This window comes from Dendrobium catenatum, unplaced genomic scaffold, assembly GCF_001605985.2.
Source record: "Dendrobium catenatum unplaced genomic scaffold, ASM160598v2 fragScaff_scaffold_365, whole genome shotgun sequence".
Classification (NCBI taxonomy): Eukaryota; Viridiplantae; Streptophyta; class Magnoliopsida; order Asparagales; family Orchidaceae; genus Dendrobium; species Dendrobium catenatum.
Window position 1 is genome coordinate 211199 of NW_021318827.1, and position 13469 is coordinate 224667.

The following is a 13469-nucleotide window of genomic DNA, read 5'->3' on the forward strand; positions in this document are numbered from 1 at the left end:
ATGTAGAAGGCTCAGCACCACATCACACATTATTTTTCTCCATTTTCTCAAGAGCTCAATGCCCCGGCACTGTCAATCCTGGCGCTACAACGCCTATAAAATAATTTTTTTACCTCAGATTTTCTCTTCTCTAATCCCATCCTTCATTACTTAAAGCCTCATTAAACATTATAAGACTGATAATTACAAATTAAATCAAAAACATATAAGTATTTAGTTTAATTCACCATAATTACCTTAGTTTCTCGCGATGGATATTACACCCTTAAAGTAGGATGTCATTTGAGAATATAATGTGATTTGTGCCCTCGTTCATCAATTATTACTAAGGATGGTTGCGAATAAAGAGAATATTGAGAGCTACTTTCTATTGGCCAAAAGTGAATTTTTCTAAAATCTGCTTTCAATAAATTTTTGTGCTCGGAAATTATTCTCTCCATAGCAATTTTACAATTATTTTTATAAAAATTTGTGATAGTCCCAAACGACCCTATAAACCATGAAAAAGTTATTTAATTCGAGCCGTGTATTGGTATATAACTTTAGCAAGCAGGTAGCAGAAACTAGGAAATGATCAAGTTGTTACAAAACATTCCTATCTAATTCCGATCATATTGCGATTTACTTGACCAAAAGACAAAAGAAAAAAATAAAAGAAGGCTAAAAGAGATGGTATATTAAGCTTTGATGTTGCTTTATTTTGCAGAGTTTAACAAGAGGATGCTCTCTTCCTCTCTGTCTCTGTGCAGATGATTCCTGATTCACGCATCACTTGTATCCACTGCAAGCTAACTTTGGCTGTTGTAGTTTCCCCTTGCGCGCCAAAGCCCAGAATGCAGCTAATCCTTCAGTTAGGCTTCGTTTGGGACGGATTTCTTACTGCTTCTTAAAGCAGCGGTTGTAATAAAAAACTGCTTTACGAAGCAGTAAGAAAGCCGATCCAAACGAAGCTTTAGCTATTCCTCTTCACAAATATTTCTTTCATTCTGTGCTATGCGTACCACTATTTATTCAGAATCACTATCCTTGCTTCCCATAGCTCTCAAACCTCTGGGCCTCTGCTGAAGAAAATTATGAGAAGCAAAAACAGGTTAGGTATACCTGGCTTCTTGATATTTCTATATTTCGCTAGGGTTCAGGATCCCACCTTTTTGGAGGTTTTCTTCTCTCGAACTTCATATCTTTCCAGTGACAGATCACATAGCCATGTACCCGGGCTCATCAGCTGTCACAGAAATCAAAGCAACAGTTATTGTCATGGAATCCTCACGCACCTTGGTCCCCCAATAAAATATTATAGACATGGCAGGCTGTGGGGGAATCATGTGCATCATAAAATTAAGATGACAAAGCAGAGAGCACATCAGTCAAGATTTAGGCTTCGTTTGGGACGGCTTTTTTATTGCTTTCTAAAATGAAGTTTTAATACAAATTTTTTTATTTTTGTGTTTTGAAATGAAAAAGCTGTCCCAAACAAAGCCTTAATGTTTCTGCTTCTTAAAGCAACTTTTTAGTACAAATTTTGCACTAAAAAGTTGCTTTAAAAAACAGTAAAAAAACTATCACAAACGAAACCTTATTTTACTGAGAGAGCACAATTTAGTAGTTGAAATCAATTGCAAGTGGAAACCATTTGTAACGCATTGTTTGTTTAGTTACAAACTATCATTCTAACAAGCATTACATCAACACTGAATAGTCTCACGTTGAATTTATCATAAATTGCATTGTGGCACGAAGAAATCAATTGAGAAAAAGAAGAGTAATAATGAAAATACAAGAAGCATTCGACAGGTCAACTACAAGAATGTGAGCTGGGAGATCATTCTATATAATAAGCAACCAGTATTAGGACATTGCCCATATTGTCCTCCAATGAGAAGCACAGATCGCAGAAAGAAGATCAACAATTCATGTTTTGAGATTTGAGACAACAATAAGCTTGGCGTAACCAAAATCAGAAAGTTCTAATGAGAAACTGGAGAGAAAATGGGATGATTGTCATTGGCGTATTTAGCTAGAGAAAGGCCAGTAACTTTGAAGTATAGCAAACAATTAAAGGGAGAGAAGGAAAAATTGATGAAATATCAGGCAAAATAGTCTATACTCAGCATATGAAAAAGAAGAGGTATCATGGTTAATAAGGCTATCCACCACCATAGGACTTTGTAAAGAGAATACATCCATATAGCTTATCTCCATTTGCTTAAAAATACCTTCTTTGGACAAGTCTGCAGCCAGTACGGTGACACCAACGATCTCCTTTTAAGTGCAAAACAAGAGCACATGCAAAATAAACTCTTTCTTGTATGTTCTTAAGTTCTAGTTTGTCACACACCACTAACTATTTATTTCGCCAGCAACTTACAGGTTAGCAGTTCTTCTTTATATATATATCCTCTCCTACTATTGCCAAGTATATGTACACAACATGACAATGAAAGAGTTTTTATTCTACGGACCTTTTGGCATGGGCATCGATTCAAATATTTAAATTTTATAATCTTGCAATAAGCACCGCATAGTGGGATAAAGACTTGATGTTGTTGTTGTAATCTTGCAATAAGCACTAAGTCTATTAAGCAACAAATTTACTATGGACCCCATGAACAAGCGTTAGTAAATCAATTTTAATGAACATAGAAAAGGTTTCAATGTTAGAAGAACTCTAGCTTTGAAAGAATTTCTATTTGTCAGGTTGCTGAGCATGATCCATTAAAGTGAAACAAAAGCAATGTAGATAAACTAATCTATCAGAAGGACGTGAAAATCTTATTTTCCAAATGAGTTGATCCAGACTCAAAATTTTCATTTCGAGTTTTCAAGTAGAGTCGAATATTGACACCTCTGCATAATATGTCCAAAAAGAGACAATAAAATAGTTGACATTTTATTGACACATATATTAGTTCTGTAATGCAATATTGCAGCAAGTCAAAGTTGGGTGGATCATGCTAACACCCTTAGGACTGACTTTGGTAATTGGACATGCCAAAAGCCTCCTAGTCATTAGAAGTTCAATAGACAACTCTCGAATGGCACTATTAATGTCTAAATTTTAATTTGATTATGTCAAAGTTAATTATATTCGAAATATTTTCTCTATTATTATAATATTTCACTTATTTTAGCAAATGTTTCTATGATTAAAATAATATCTACAAAAAAGTACACAGCTGACCATTAATGTAATCATATAATAATTGGAAACTACTTTATCATTGCATAACAACTTTTAATGCTAGCAACCAGTCATTGCTCAATCATATATATTTATTCCATGATGTGCACTAAATCAATTATCGTGTTATTTAGATCATACACCCCACAAAATCAATAAAAATCACATGAAAAACTTTTCTTTGCCCGCTATATTTTCTATTAATCATCTTTACAACTAATTCCACTTCATTTTTGTAGATCAATTGATAATGTATCTCATTATTTTTTTCAGTATGCTCTTTCAAAATAATATCTTGCTCAAAAATATTGTTAATAGCTTCTCCATTTATCTTGTCTTAGCTATCTATATATCTTCATCTCTTTTTCTTTAATGCCAAATCAACAAGCTATAGCTTTTGCTTTGCCCAACACACTCTTTGCAAAACTTTGGGTTTTCTTATAACCATAGTATTATTTTATTTTTGCCACTTTTAAGAGAATTTCTTTTTCAGAACAATATTTTGTATCCCTGAATCCCATCATCAAATTTCCTTATAAATGTATATGATATATACCAAGTCTCTCTTAAAACTTCTATGAAAATCTTCTAAATTGGACTAAGCACTTTCTACCACATTAAATTTGGCTAAACTGAAGATCTTCAATTTGTCTCTCTTAACAATCTAACTTTAAAGATTAATAATTTCTTTTCTTTTTAAATTCCACCTTTTTATTTTAAGATAAAATTTCATTTGATGATTTATATTATAATCCTAGGAAACATATTCAGATTTGCTACTCTGCATTATGTGGTTAAACTTTCTTATGAAATTATTGTACAATCTTATAAAATTACTTCTTCTTCTAAGTGAAAAGAAGAATATTTGTGATTTGATGGTTCATTTTTTTAAAGTATTACATGACTTTATTGCTTCTTAAAGTATGCATTCAATGTTGCAATAATATAAAGTACTGTGAAATAAAATAAAATATATTTAATGGCAAATCCATCACCAATTTCACACCCACCATTAATCATATTTTATCTAATTATCTTATGTCTGTTTAAGTAACCCCCAATAATAATCTCTTCTTCAAACATTTGTGGTAATAGTTCATCTATTTCTTCTCAAAATTGTTTTTTTAAACTATTGATTAGTCCCATTTAAGAAGCATAAGCAATACACATATTAATAATCCTTTTTTTTTAGCACATTCCAGAGAAAACTATGTATCCATTTATGTAATTGCAATGATCTTTTCTTCAAACCTCCATTGCAATGGTTCAACTAATTCTTCTAAAATTTGATATCTCAAACTATCTGCAAATCTAATTTAAGAGCATAACAATAATCAAATCTATAATGCATTCATATTGTCAGGTAGGGCCCAATCAACCAATTGCTGGACCAAAGGGTCTTGGGTTCGAAGCTTATATATGTCATATGTATGAGTTTGTCTTAATTAGCTCAAAAGTCCCCCCCAAAAAATAACTATTTATAATAAATATATACCTTTTATTTTTAATGAGAAGTATTTGTTCTTTTTGAAATAGAAAAGATATTTTAGTAATTTTTCAGGAAATTAAAAGGTCAATAAATTAAACCAAAATGAGTAAGAAGAAAAAGAAAAAAACAAAAAAAGCAACAGACTTACGTTAACGTTCTTTTGGATGGGCTTGGCCCGTTTCTTGGGCCGGAGTGAGGGCTTGGTCCCCTTGAAGGCCATGAAATCCTCTTCTTTCTCCTGCGTCGTCAACGCAATTTCGATCCTCGGCCATGCCGCCCCCTCGCTCCCCGACGACGATCCACCCTTCTCCGACGAACCCCACGGCCCACCTCCGCCGTTCACCGCCTCAGGCGGCGACGATCTCTCTCCCCCTCTCGTCCCCCCATTTCCATCCAAATTCCTGCAAAAACAAAACTGAAACATCTTAGCTCCGATCAAAACGAAGAGAAACCCAAACTCACCAGAAACCTAGCATTTACGATTTAATAAACGCGATCATCAGATCGGAGGCAGAATAATCTAAAGATTAAACACAAACCTATGCTGCTGCCGAGTTATCCTAGGCGACGATTCCCGATTCTGGTCAAACTCAGCCGCAGCCGACTCCCTCTCCATCGTTAATCAGAGGTAAACGCTAAAATTATTCCTTTTAATTTTGTTTTTTTGATGGATTCTTTTGTGTAGTCTTTCAACAACTACGAGCAACTAAGATCCTGAGATGCACAGATTTTTGTTTTTTTCATTTATTTTTCTACAGTACAGGCCGATCAAACGGCCCTGCTTGCATTAAATTTCTGCTTTCTCCTCAATAAAAGCGTTGGTTGCGTGTGTCCATCCATCTCGTGGTGGGAATATTATTCTTAAATAATAAACTTCTGATTTGACTCAGGTTTTTTACAGACGGCAGAGTGTAAGCAGACCCGTCCGCTTTCTATATAGAGGACCTTTATTTATTTTATTTTTTAATTTTAATAAATTAAAGACAGAAAAGTAAACCAATAAGATTTGTGCTAAGAAAAACTGAGTTGCAGAATAAAAAATTAATAATCCTTATTATTCGATAAATTTTATGCTAATTATCATCTACTTAATTCAATTTTTTATTTTTAATCCTTCAGGATTCGAAATATCACAATAATGGTATTTTACTTATTTGGGATAACTTTTTATTACTTTTTAAAATAGTTTTGTAGTAAAAAAAATTATTAATTAAAAAAATATTATGAAAAACTATTTTAAGAAGTAGTAAGAAAATAGTCTCATATCATCCAATCGAACTCCAATTTTGTAAAGGTAACGTTCTTTTTTCTTTTCAGCATTTCTTCGGCAAGTTAGGTAGAGATAAAAAAATAGCGGAGATGAACAATATAACGTCAATATTGATGTTCCACTGTTCACCAGCAAGCAAATAGCGGAAGTTTTATCATTCTGCTGGAGCTCTGCAGCAACGCCATTCAAACGTTTAGAGTCCGATTGGAGATACCCTAAGAAGCAAAAGCCGCAGTTCTTTTAGAGATTAATCTTGGCACAAAAATGGAGGAACATATCTAGCATTAAATATCTTAGCATTTCAAATGCAATAAAGGTAGGTTGGGCAAGATATATGAGATTTGGAAGAAACATCTTGATTCTACTTAGCTGGATGGGAGTATTGAAATCTAGGGAATAAAATATACATAGAGGAGAAATGTCTTATAGCTTTAGCAGAGATTTCCTGTGGAGAGGAAAGATAACCCAAAGAGGCTTGAATATACTTAATATGATTATGATTAAGATTTCGTTTGAAATAATTTTTTTACTGTTTCTTAAAATAATTTTTTAATACAAAAAATTTAATTTTTTACTAAAATATTGCTTTAAAAATTAGGAACAAAAGCCGTCTCAAATGAAGCCCAAGTCGGGTTTTGATTTTATGACATAAAAAAAAAAAGATCAACCTCACCTTTAAATAACAACGTAACTCATTTGCTTTCACATTTAAAAGCATGAATCAAATTCGCTTTGATAGTTTTAGCTTCCTGCTGAAGAGAGTGTGGCTTCACTTGAAGAGGCGATGGATGGGGAAATATGGCTGATGTGTCATCAAAAAATTATCTTGATTGGGCACGAATCTCAATGCCAAATCAAGTTGGAAACTTCCAAAATTAAAATTGGGATCATCCGAACTCCGATTTCAGCAAACTTATAGTCAAACTGAGCGTCTCCAGAATACGAACCCAACGACACCAAATACAACCCAATCCGAGCCCAAACGGGCCCAAATCAAGGGTTAGAAGCGTTGTTGGAAGGTTTGAACCACAATTTGGATTACCAAACGGTTTTCAAACATAACGAGCTTATAGTCGAATCGAGCGTCTCGTCTGGCTCGACGAGACGATTCCAATGAGTCCAAGATCACCAAAATCCGACATCACTAAAACATTCAAATGTCCATCAAACAGTCCATGATTAAGGGATTCAACATCGGTCGTTCATTCAACCACTCCTCATTTATCCTTGATCTCTCATCTATTTACAGGTCATGCTACTCCAAAAATCTATAAATAGACCCCTCATTTCTCTTGAAAAGTGATCCCAAACAAGAAGAGAATAAGAGAAGATAATGAAGAAGCTACTCCTCGACCACCGCCTGAGTTCCACCAGACCACCGTCTGTAGTCGTTGCTTCGCCGGACCACCACCTAAGGCCCTCACCTTCTCCGGACCACCGCCTGAGGCCCTCACCCTCGTCAGACCACTGCCTGAGGCTCTCACCCTCATCGGACCACCACCTGAGGCAATCACCTTCGCCGGACCATCACCTGAGGCCCTCACCTTCACCGAATCACCATCTGAGGCCCTACCTTCGTCGAACCACCACCTGAGGCCCTCACCTTTGCCGGACCATCACCTAAAGCCCTCACCTTCGCTGGACTACCACCTAAGAGCCTGAACTTCGCCAGACCATCACTTGACGCCATAAAACTCCGCTAGACCATCAACTGACGCTAGACTTCAGCCAAGTCACTGTCGAACTATTAACTGACGCCCCAATTTTCAAGTAACGTCATATTTAACACTAAACTTCAACCATACGGTTGTCATTTGTAATCTGATCACCCTCAGGGACGAGTAAGCCCATTGTATTCAACTCAAATTCTAGTAAAATCTTTTCAATTGGGCTAGGCTCCGTGGTTTTTCCCCTTTTAAGGATTTTCCATGCAAAAAATCTTGTGTCCTATGTGTGTGAGTTGGATATCCGTGTAATTCTAAGATGTAGAATTACAACTCTATTACCGCGTATATTCTAGCCCGCAACAATGATGAACATTGTTCTAAGGGATGAGTATGAGAGCTGCATTAATAGCTTTAAAATTTTTGAAAAGCACAAAGATAGATCATCAAATACAAAAGTTTTTCATGCTCTTGAAATGCTATCTTTACCATCATCGTAAATGGTCCAAAATATTCCCGAAAATGAGTATATAAATAGAAAATAGGATATTCCCGATGCGAACAGTAAAGAATGAGGGGCCAGAACTCAGAAGAGAGGCAAGGTAAAAACTGATAAAAGGAGCTCAGGAATATATAGAGCTTTGATGAAGATAAGATAAATAGCTCTTCAACCTCTTAGTCTTCCAAATAAAAAAAACATTGAAAAGTAAAATAATCCTTCAAACAAGATAAGAATATCTCAATTATCTTTTAGCTTTCATATCCACTTGATCGCAGCAAACAGCAAATAATAGAAAGCTAAACATAACCCACTAATGCAAGATCCCACTTTCTAGCCCCGGACAAGAATTCATCCACTAAGAAGGGAGACAGTATTACGTGCGGAGTCCAGATATAGCTTGTGTCTAGACTCCATTCAGATTGTGTCACAGCACGCGTACACAGTGGTGTGTACAACTTATACATAGTGATGTGTACAGCTTGTACACACTACCGTGTACAAGATGTACACACCAGTATATACAGGCGCCGTGGCGACACTTCTTTATCACTCTTCAAGATAAAACAGTATACTAACTTGCCATTTTTGGTGATTTGGGCATTAAGAAGCTCAAGCGTCTCGTCCGGCTCGACGAGACGATTCCAATGAGCCCAAGATCACCAAAATTCGACATCACTAAGACATTCAAATGTCCATCAAACAGTCCATGAATAAGGGATTCAACATCGGCCGTCCATTCAACCACTCCCCATTTACCCTTGACCTCTCACCTATTTACAGGCCATGCCACTTCAAAAATCTATAAATAGACCCCTCATTTCTCTTGAAAATTGATCCCAAGCAAGAAGAGAAGAAGAGAAGACGAGGAAGAAGAGAAGGAAGAAGCTACTCCTAGACCACCGACTAAGTTCCGTCGGACTACCGTCTATCGTCGTTGCTCCGCCGGACCACCACCTAAGACCCTCACCTTCGCCGGACCACCGCTTGTCGTTGCTCCGTCGGACCACCACCTAAGGCCCTTACCTTCGCCGGACCACTGCCTGAGGCCCTCACCCTCGTCGGACCACCGCCTGAGACTCGTCAGACCACCATTTAAAGCCATCACCTTCGCCGGACCACCACCTAAGGCCCTCACCTTCGCCGGACCACCATCTGAGGCCCTCACCTTCGTCGGACCACCGCCAGAGACCCTCACCTTCGTCGGACCATCACCTAAGACCCTCATCTTCGCTGGACTACCAATTAAGAGCCTGAACTCTGTCAGAACATCACTTGAGGCTCTAAAACTCCACCAAACCATCAATTGACGCCAGAGTTCTGCCAAGTTACTGTCAAACTATTAACTGACGCCTCAATTTTCAAGTGACGCCATATTTAACACTAGACTTCAACCATACGGTTGACATTTGTAATCTGATCGCCCTCAGGGACGAGTCAGCCCACTGTACTCAACTCAAATTCTAGTAAAATCTTTTCAACTGGGCTAGGCCCCATGGCTTTTCCCCTTTTCATGGTTTTCCGCGTAAAAAATCTTGTATCCTATGTGTGTGAGCTGGATATCCGTGCAACACTAAGACATAGAATTGCAACTCTATCGTCGCGTATATTCTTACCCGCAACAATGACTAACATTGTTCTAAGGGATGAGCATGAGAGCTGCATTAATAGCTTCCAAATTTTTGAAAAGCACAAAGATAGATCATCAAATACAAAAGTTTTTCATGCTCTTGAAATGCTATCTTTACCATTATCGTAAATGGTCCAAAATATTCCTGAAAATGAGTATATGAGTAGAAAATAGGATATTCCCGATGCGAACAGTAAAGAATGAGGGGCCAGAAGAGAGGCAAGGTAAAAACTGATAAAAGGAGCTCAGGAATATATAGAGCTTTGATGAAGATAAGATAAATAGCTCTTCAACCTCATAGTCTTCCAAATTAAAAAAAAAACATTGAAAAGTAAAAAAATCCTTCAAACAAGATAAGAATATCTCAATTATCTTTTAGCTTTCATATCCACTTGATCGCAGCACAGCAAATAATAGAAAGCTAAACATAACCCACTAATGCAAGATCCCACTTTCTAGCCCCAGACAAGAATTCATGCACTAAGAAGGGAGACACTAAGAAAGGAGATATTGTTATGTGCGGAGTCCAAACATAACTTATGACTGGACTCCATTCATATTGCACCACATCGCCAGACGCCAGTACACAGTGGTGTGTACAACTTGTACACAGTGATGCGTACAGCTTGTATGCAGTGTACAAGATATACACACCACAGTATATAGGCGACATGGCGATACTTCTTTATCACTTTTCAAGAAAAAACAGTATACTAACTTGCCATTTTTGGTGATTTGGGCATTATGAAGCCCATTCCAATTTATACGAACCAGAGGAAGGTACTTGCAGGCTTGCAGCATAGACACTTCTGCGTATTTTGGTTGGACGCATTCAACCTTACCAATAATAGAGAACTGGCACGAAGCAAAGTCATCGGGGCCGGTAAGAGGTTAGAAGGAAGTGCTTTGTATGAGTTTGGGACAAGAGAGATCTATGAGAGCCTGAATACAAACACTTATTTGAAAAAAAAAAAAATTTTTATTATATTAGGCAATTTAGTCAAGTTTTTTTTAAAAAAACAATTATTAAATTCTATCAATTATATTAGGCAATTTAGTCAAGTTTTTTTTAAAAAAATACAATTATTAAATTCTATCATTTAAAAAAATAAAAAATCAATATTAATTTTAAACCGCACAAACAGTCAAATTTCTCTTTCCTCTTTGTAAGCATGAAATATAATAACCTATTAATATGCAACTTGATCTTCCTTAATAGTCCCTGATTATGAAATAGAAAAAAAAAACAAATAAAGAAATAAATATTTTCAAAAATTACGAAATTTATTTAACTATTTCCTAAAAAAAAACCAAATATAATAATAATAATAATATAAATTAAACAATTACTTCAAAAAAAAAAAGCAGTCAAATGTATTCAGCTGGATGGGGAAAAAATCATATACTTTTTCAAAGAAAGCCCTGTATATATCACAATTGAGGAAAACTTCAGAGATAAACCGTAAAAAACATAAAAAGGTAAAGAAGAAGTTAGAAGTAAAAACCTCAAAACGCGATGGCTCGCCGAAGAGTTTCGGCGAGAGCCAGGGGCGGCTTGCTCCTTCTCGGATTGGACGGCTTGGCGGTCCATCGGAGTTGCCATGACTTTTTGCCCAATGACGGCGGCGGAAGCGACGGCGACGGCGGATTTCTTTCGGGAGAACTTAACGCACCTGACCCGCTTTCGCTTTCCCCAACCTAAAAGCAATTCTGGCCCCTCCAAAGGAGACGCTGCTCCGCCGGTGCTCTTACCGCCTGCTCCACATCCAGCGCGCGTGTGGTAATGATACCGGTCCATCCGCCCTCGCGCGTATCCTAGACCAGTTGTGATCGGCGTTATTCGAGAAGCAGAGGAAGAAATCAACGGAGAAGAAATAAAAAAAAGGCAGTAAATATTAGTTTTTTAACTGAACGTAAAAAAATGCTTCGAGATTCTTGGAGAAGAAGGCGATCAGGGGATAGCTTCGATTGCAAAATGGATGGTGAGATCGAGATCTGGGCTTCTCTTTGTCATGAAATGGCAACATAGGCACGAGAAGGAGACGAGAAGAGTGGGAAAACAGGTGAATAGATCATCTCAACTTCTTATGATTTAGAAAGATGGCAAAGAGTTAGAGATCGGTGAAGTTCATAAATTTCTGAAATAAGAAAAATGGATAGCGAACTTCATCGGTTGAACAAATATAATAGTTCGGAGGAAAGTAGAAGGATGCAAACAAGAACAAACTGGCTTCTGTCGATCGATTATTTTCTTTAGGAAGAAGAGAGGAGATACTGAAGAAATTAGACAAAAATGAGAGAGATTTGCGATGAGAAGGAAGAAATGCAAAAAGCTGGCAATCAAAATTAAGATAGTTACAGAGAGAGGGAAAAAAACTGATTAATCAGATTCAATGGAAGAATCAAATTTATCTTTATAAAATTTCAGTACAATGAAAAGAAACGAAGGTGGAAAAAGAAACATTCTGCATCGGAAAAGATTGAGAGTCTAGTAGCAATCAGGGATGGTTCTGATTTCAACTTTGAGCATTCACATCGATCGGTGCTTCTATAGCATGAAACTTCACAAAGATCCCGCAATCCCCTGAAAACTAGTGACGTTCTGCAACTCCAAAACTTAGAAACGGAAAACTTGACAAACCCAAGGAGAAAAAACTGAAAAATCCCCAAATGATACCATTTTATGTTGAAGTGTTCACTGATCCAAACTCACTCTCCATAAGTTTTAAGGGATGAACTGAGAAAACCATGAAAGTTATTGGGTAGAACGACGAACATGTAAGAACTCTGCGATTGAAATAATACGGTGAAAGGAAAAAAAAAAACTGAAAATCAGATACTTTACTGGACTGAAGAAAAATGGATGGAAAAAAATGAAATCCAAAAAAATATTGAATTGATTATGAATCTGAAACGATGAATTTAAGTTTTTCAAACTCTTTCGTTTCCTTCCACTAACTTCCTGGCTTCCAAACAAATCCAAAAAGGAGAAGGGCGGAGAAAAAGATTGCGATCGATTGCATCTTGCGTTAAGAAAATCCAAATCACCCGAAAACAAAAAGTTCGTACCAACACACAGACCCCAAAAAACAGAGGAAAAACCAGTCCATTCCGATGAAACAAGAAAGTTTACATCCACAGAAGAATGCTAACCTCAAGTCCCCAAATCTGCAGCAGTTCAAGTCGCCTAGGTTCAAACACCCAATTTCTTAGCTTTGCTGAAATCAATGATCAAATAAAGAGATGTGGAGAAGAGAACCTCTCGTCTCAGAGAAAAACCCTCAGCTCTTCGAAAAAGATTAATCAACAAACTCCCATCTCTCCTCTCCACTTCCAGAACTAGGAAGAAAGCAATGGAGGTTCGATCAGATTGATCGCAGGAATCTCTCTCTCCCTCCCCCTATCTATCCGAACTCCGAAGAGTCATTTTTATACTACCCCTTCTCGCCCTCTCCCATGGCTTCTCTCTCCCTCTCTCTCCTCATTCGATATAATCGACATCCGTTTAATCAGTTTCAAATTTTGTGCTCCGTTGATTGAGAACTGAACGGAAGATCTTGTTCTTAGGGATGTACCCGCAACGCCATGACTGAACGGCCCGTTAGAGCCCTCCCGGTTCGTGTTATGACTCGACCTGCCGACTCTTTCATCGGAACTTTTATTAGGTCAGGGGGTGTAAGGACGTAGGGGAACGTCTGGTTTAAGGCAAAAACCTGCAAAAAAATTTGGTATTTGC

General features: G+C 37.1%; 1 protein-coding gene across 4 annotated transcripts; it reads right to left on the reverse strand.

The window, feature by feature from the left end:
- Positions 1 to 508: 508 nt before the first annotated feature.
- Positions 509 to 13250, reverse strand: LOC110113892. Of its 4 annotated transcripts, XM_028693776.1 has the most exons (6): positions 12993 to 13250; positions 12887 to 12920; positions 11239 to 11548; positions 4819 to 5071; positions 1148 to 1225; positions 509 to 1061 (listed from the first exon to the last, which is right to left on the reverse strand). In XM_028693776.1, the coding sequence occupies exons 3-6, from the start codon at positions 11529 to 11531 to the stop codon at positions 1008 to 1010; spliced, it is 678 nt and encodes a 225-aa protein (XP_028549609.1). In that variant the 5' UTR covers positions 11532 to 11548; positions 12887 to 12920; positions 12993 to 13250; the 3' UTR covers positions 509 to 1007. The 4 variants fall into 4 exon arrangements, with proteins under 4 accessions (XP_028549609.1, XP_020702262.1, XP_020702263.1 ...); XM_020846603.2 differs by having other exon boundaries at positions 12887 to 13246; XM_020846604.2 differs by having other exon boundaries at positions 509 to 1058; positions 12887 to 13241.
- Positions 13251 to 13469: the final 219 nt, after the last annotated feature.

Excerpts from the sequence above, each read along its gene's own strand:
- LOC110113892 (XM_028693776.1), bottom strand. The coding sequence starts at position 11,531 with ATGGACCGGTATCATTACCACACGCGCGCTGGATGTGGAGCAGGCGGT. Across the intron at positions 5,072-11,238 it reads GCGAGCCATCGCGTTTTGAG|GAATTTGGATGGAAATGGGG; the intron begins GTTTTTACTTCT and ends TTGTTTTTGCAG. Across the intron at positions 1,062-1,147 it reads AGAAGAAAACCTCCAAAAAG|CAGAGGCCCAGAGGTTTGAG; the intron begins GTGGGATCCTGA and ends AATTTTCTTCAG.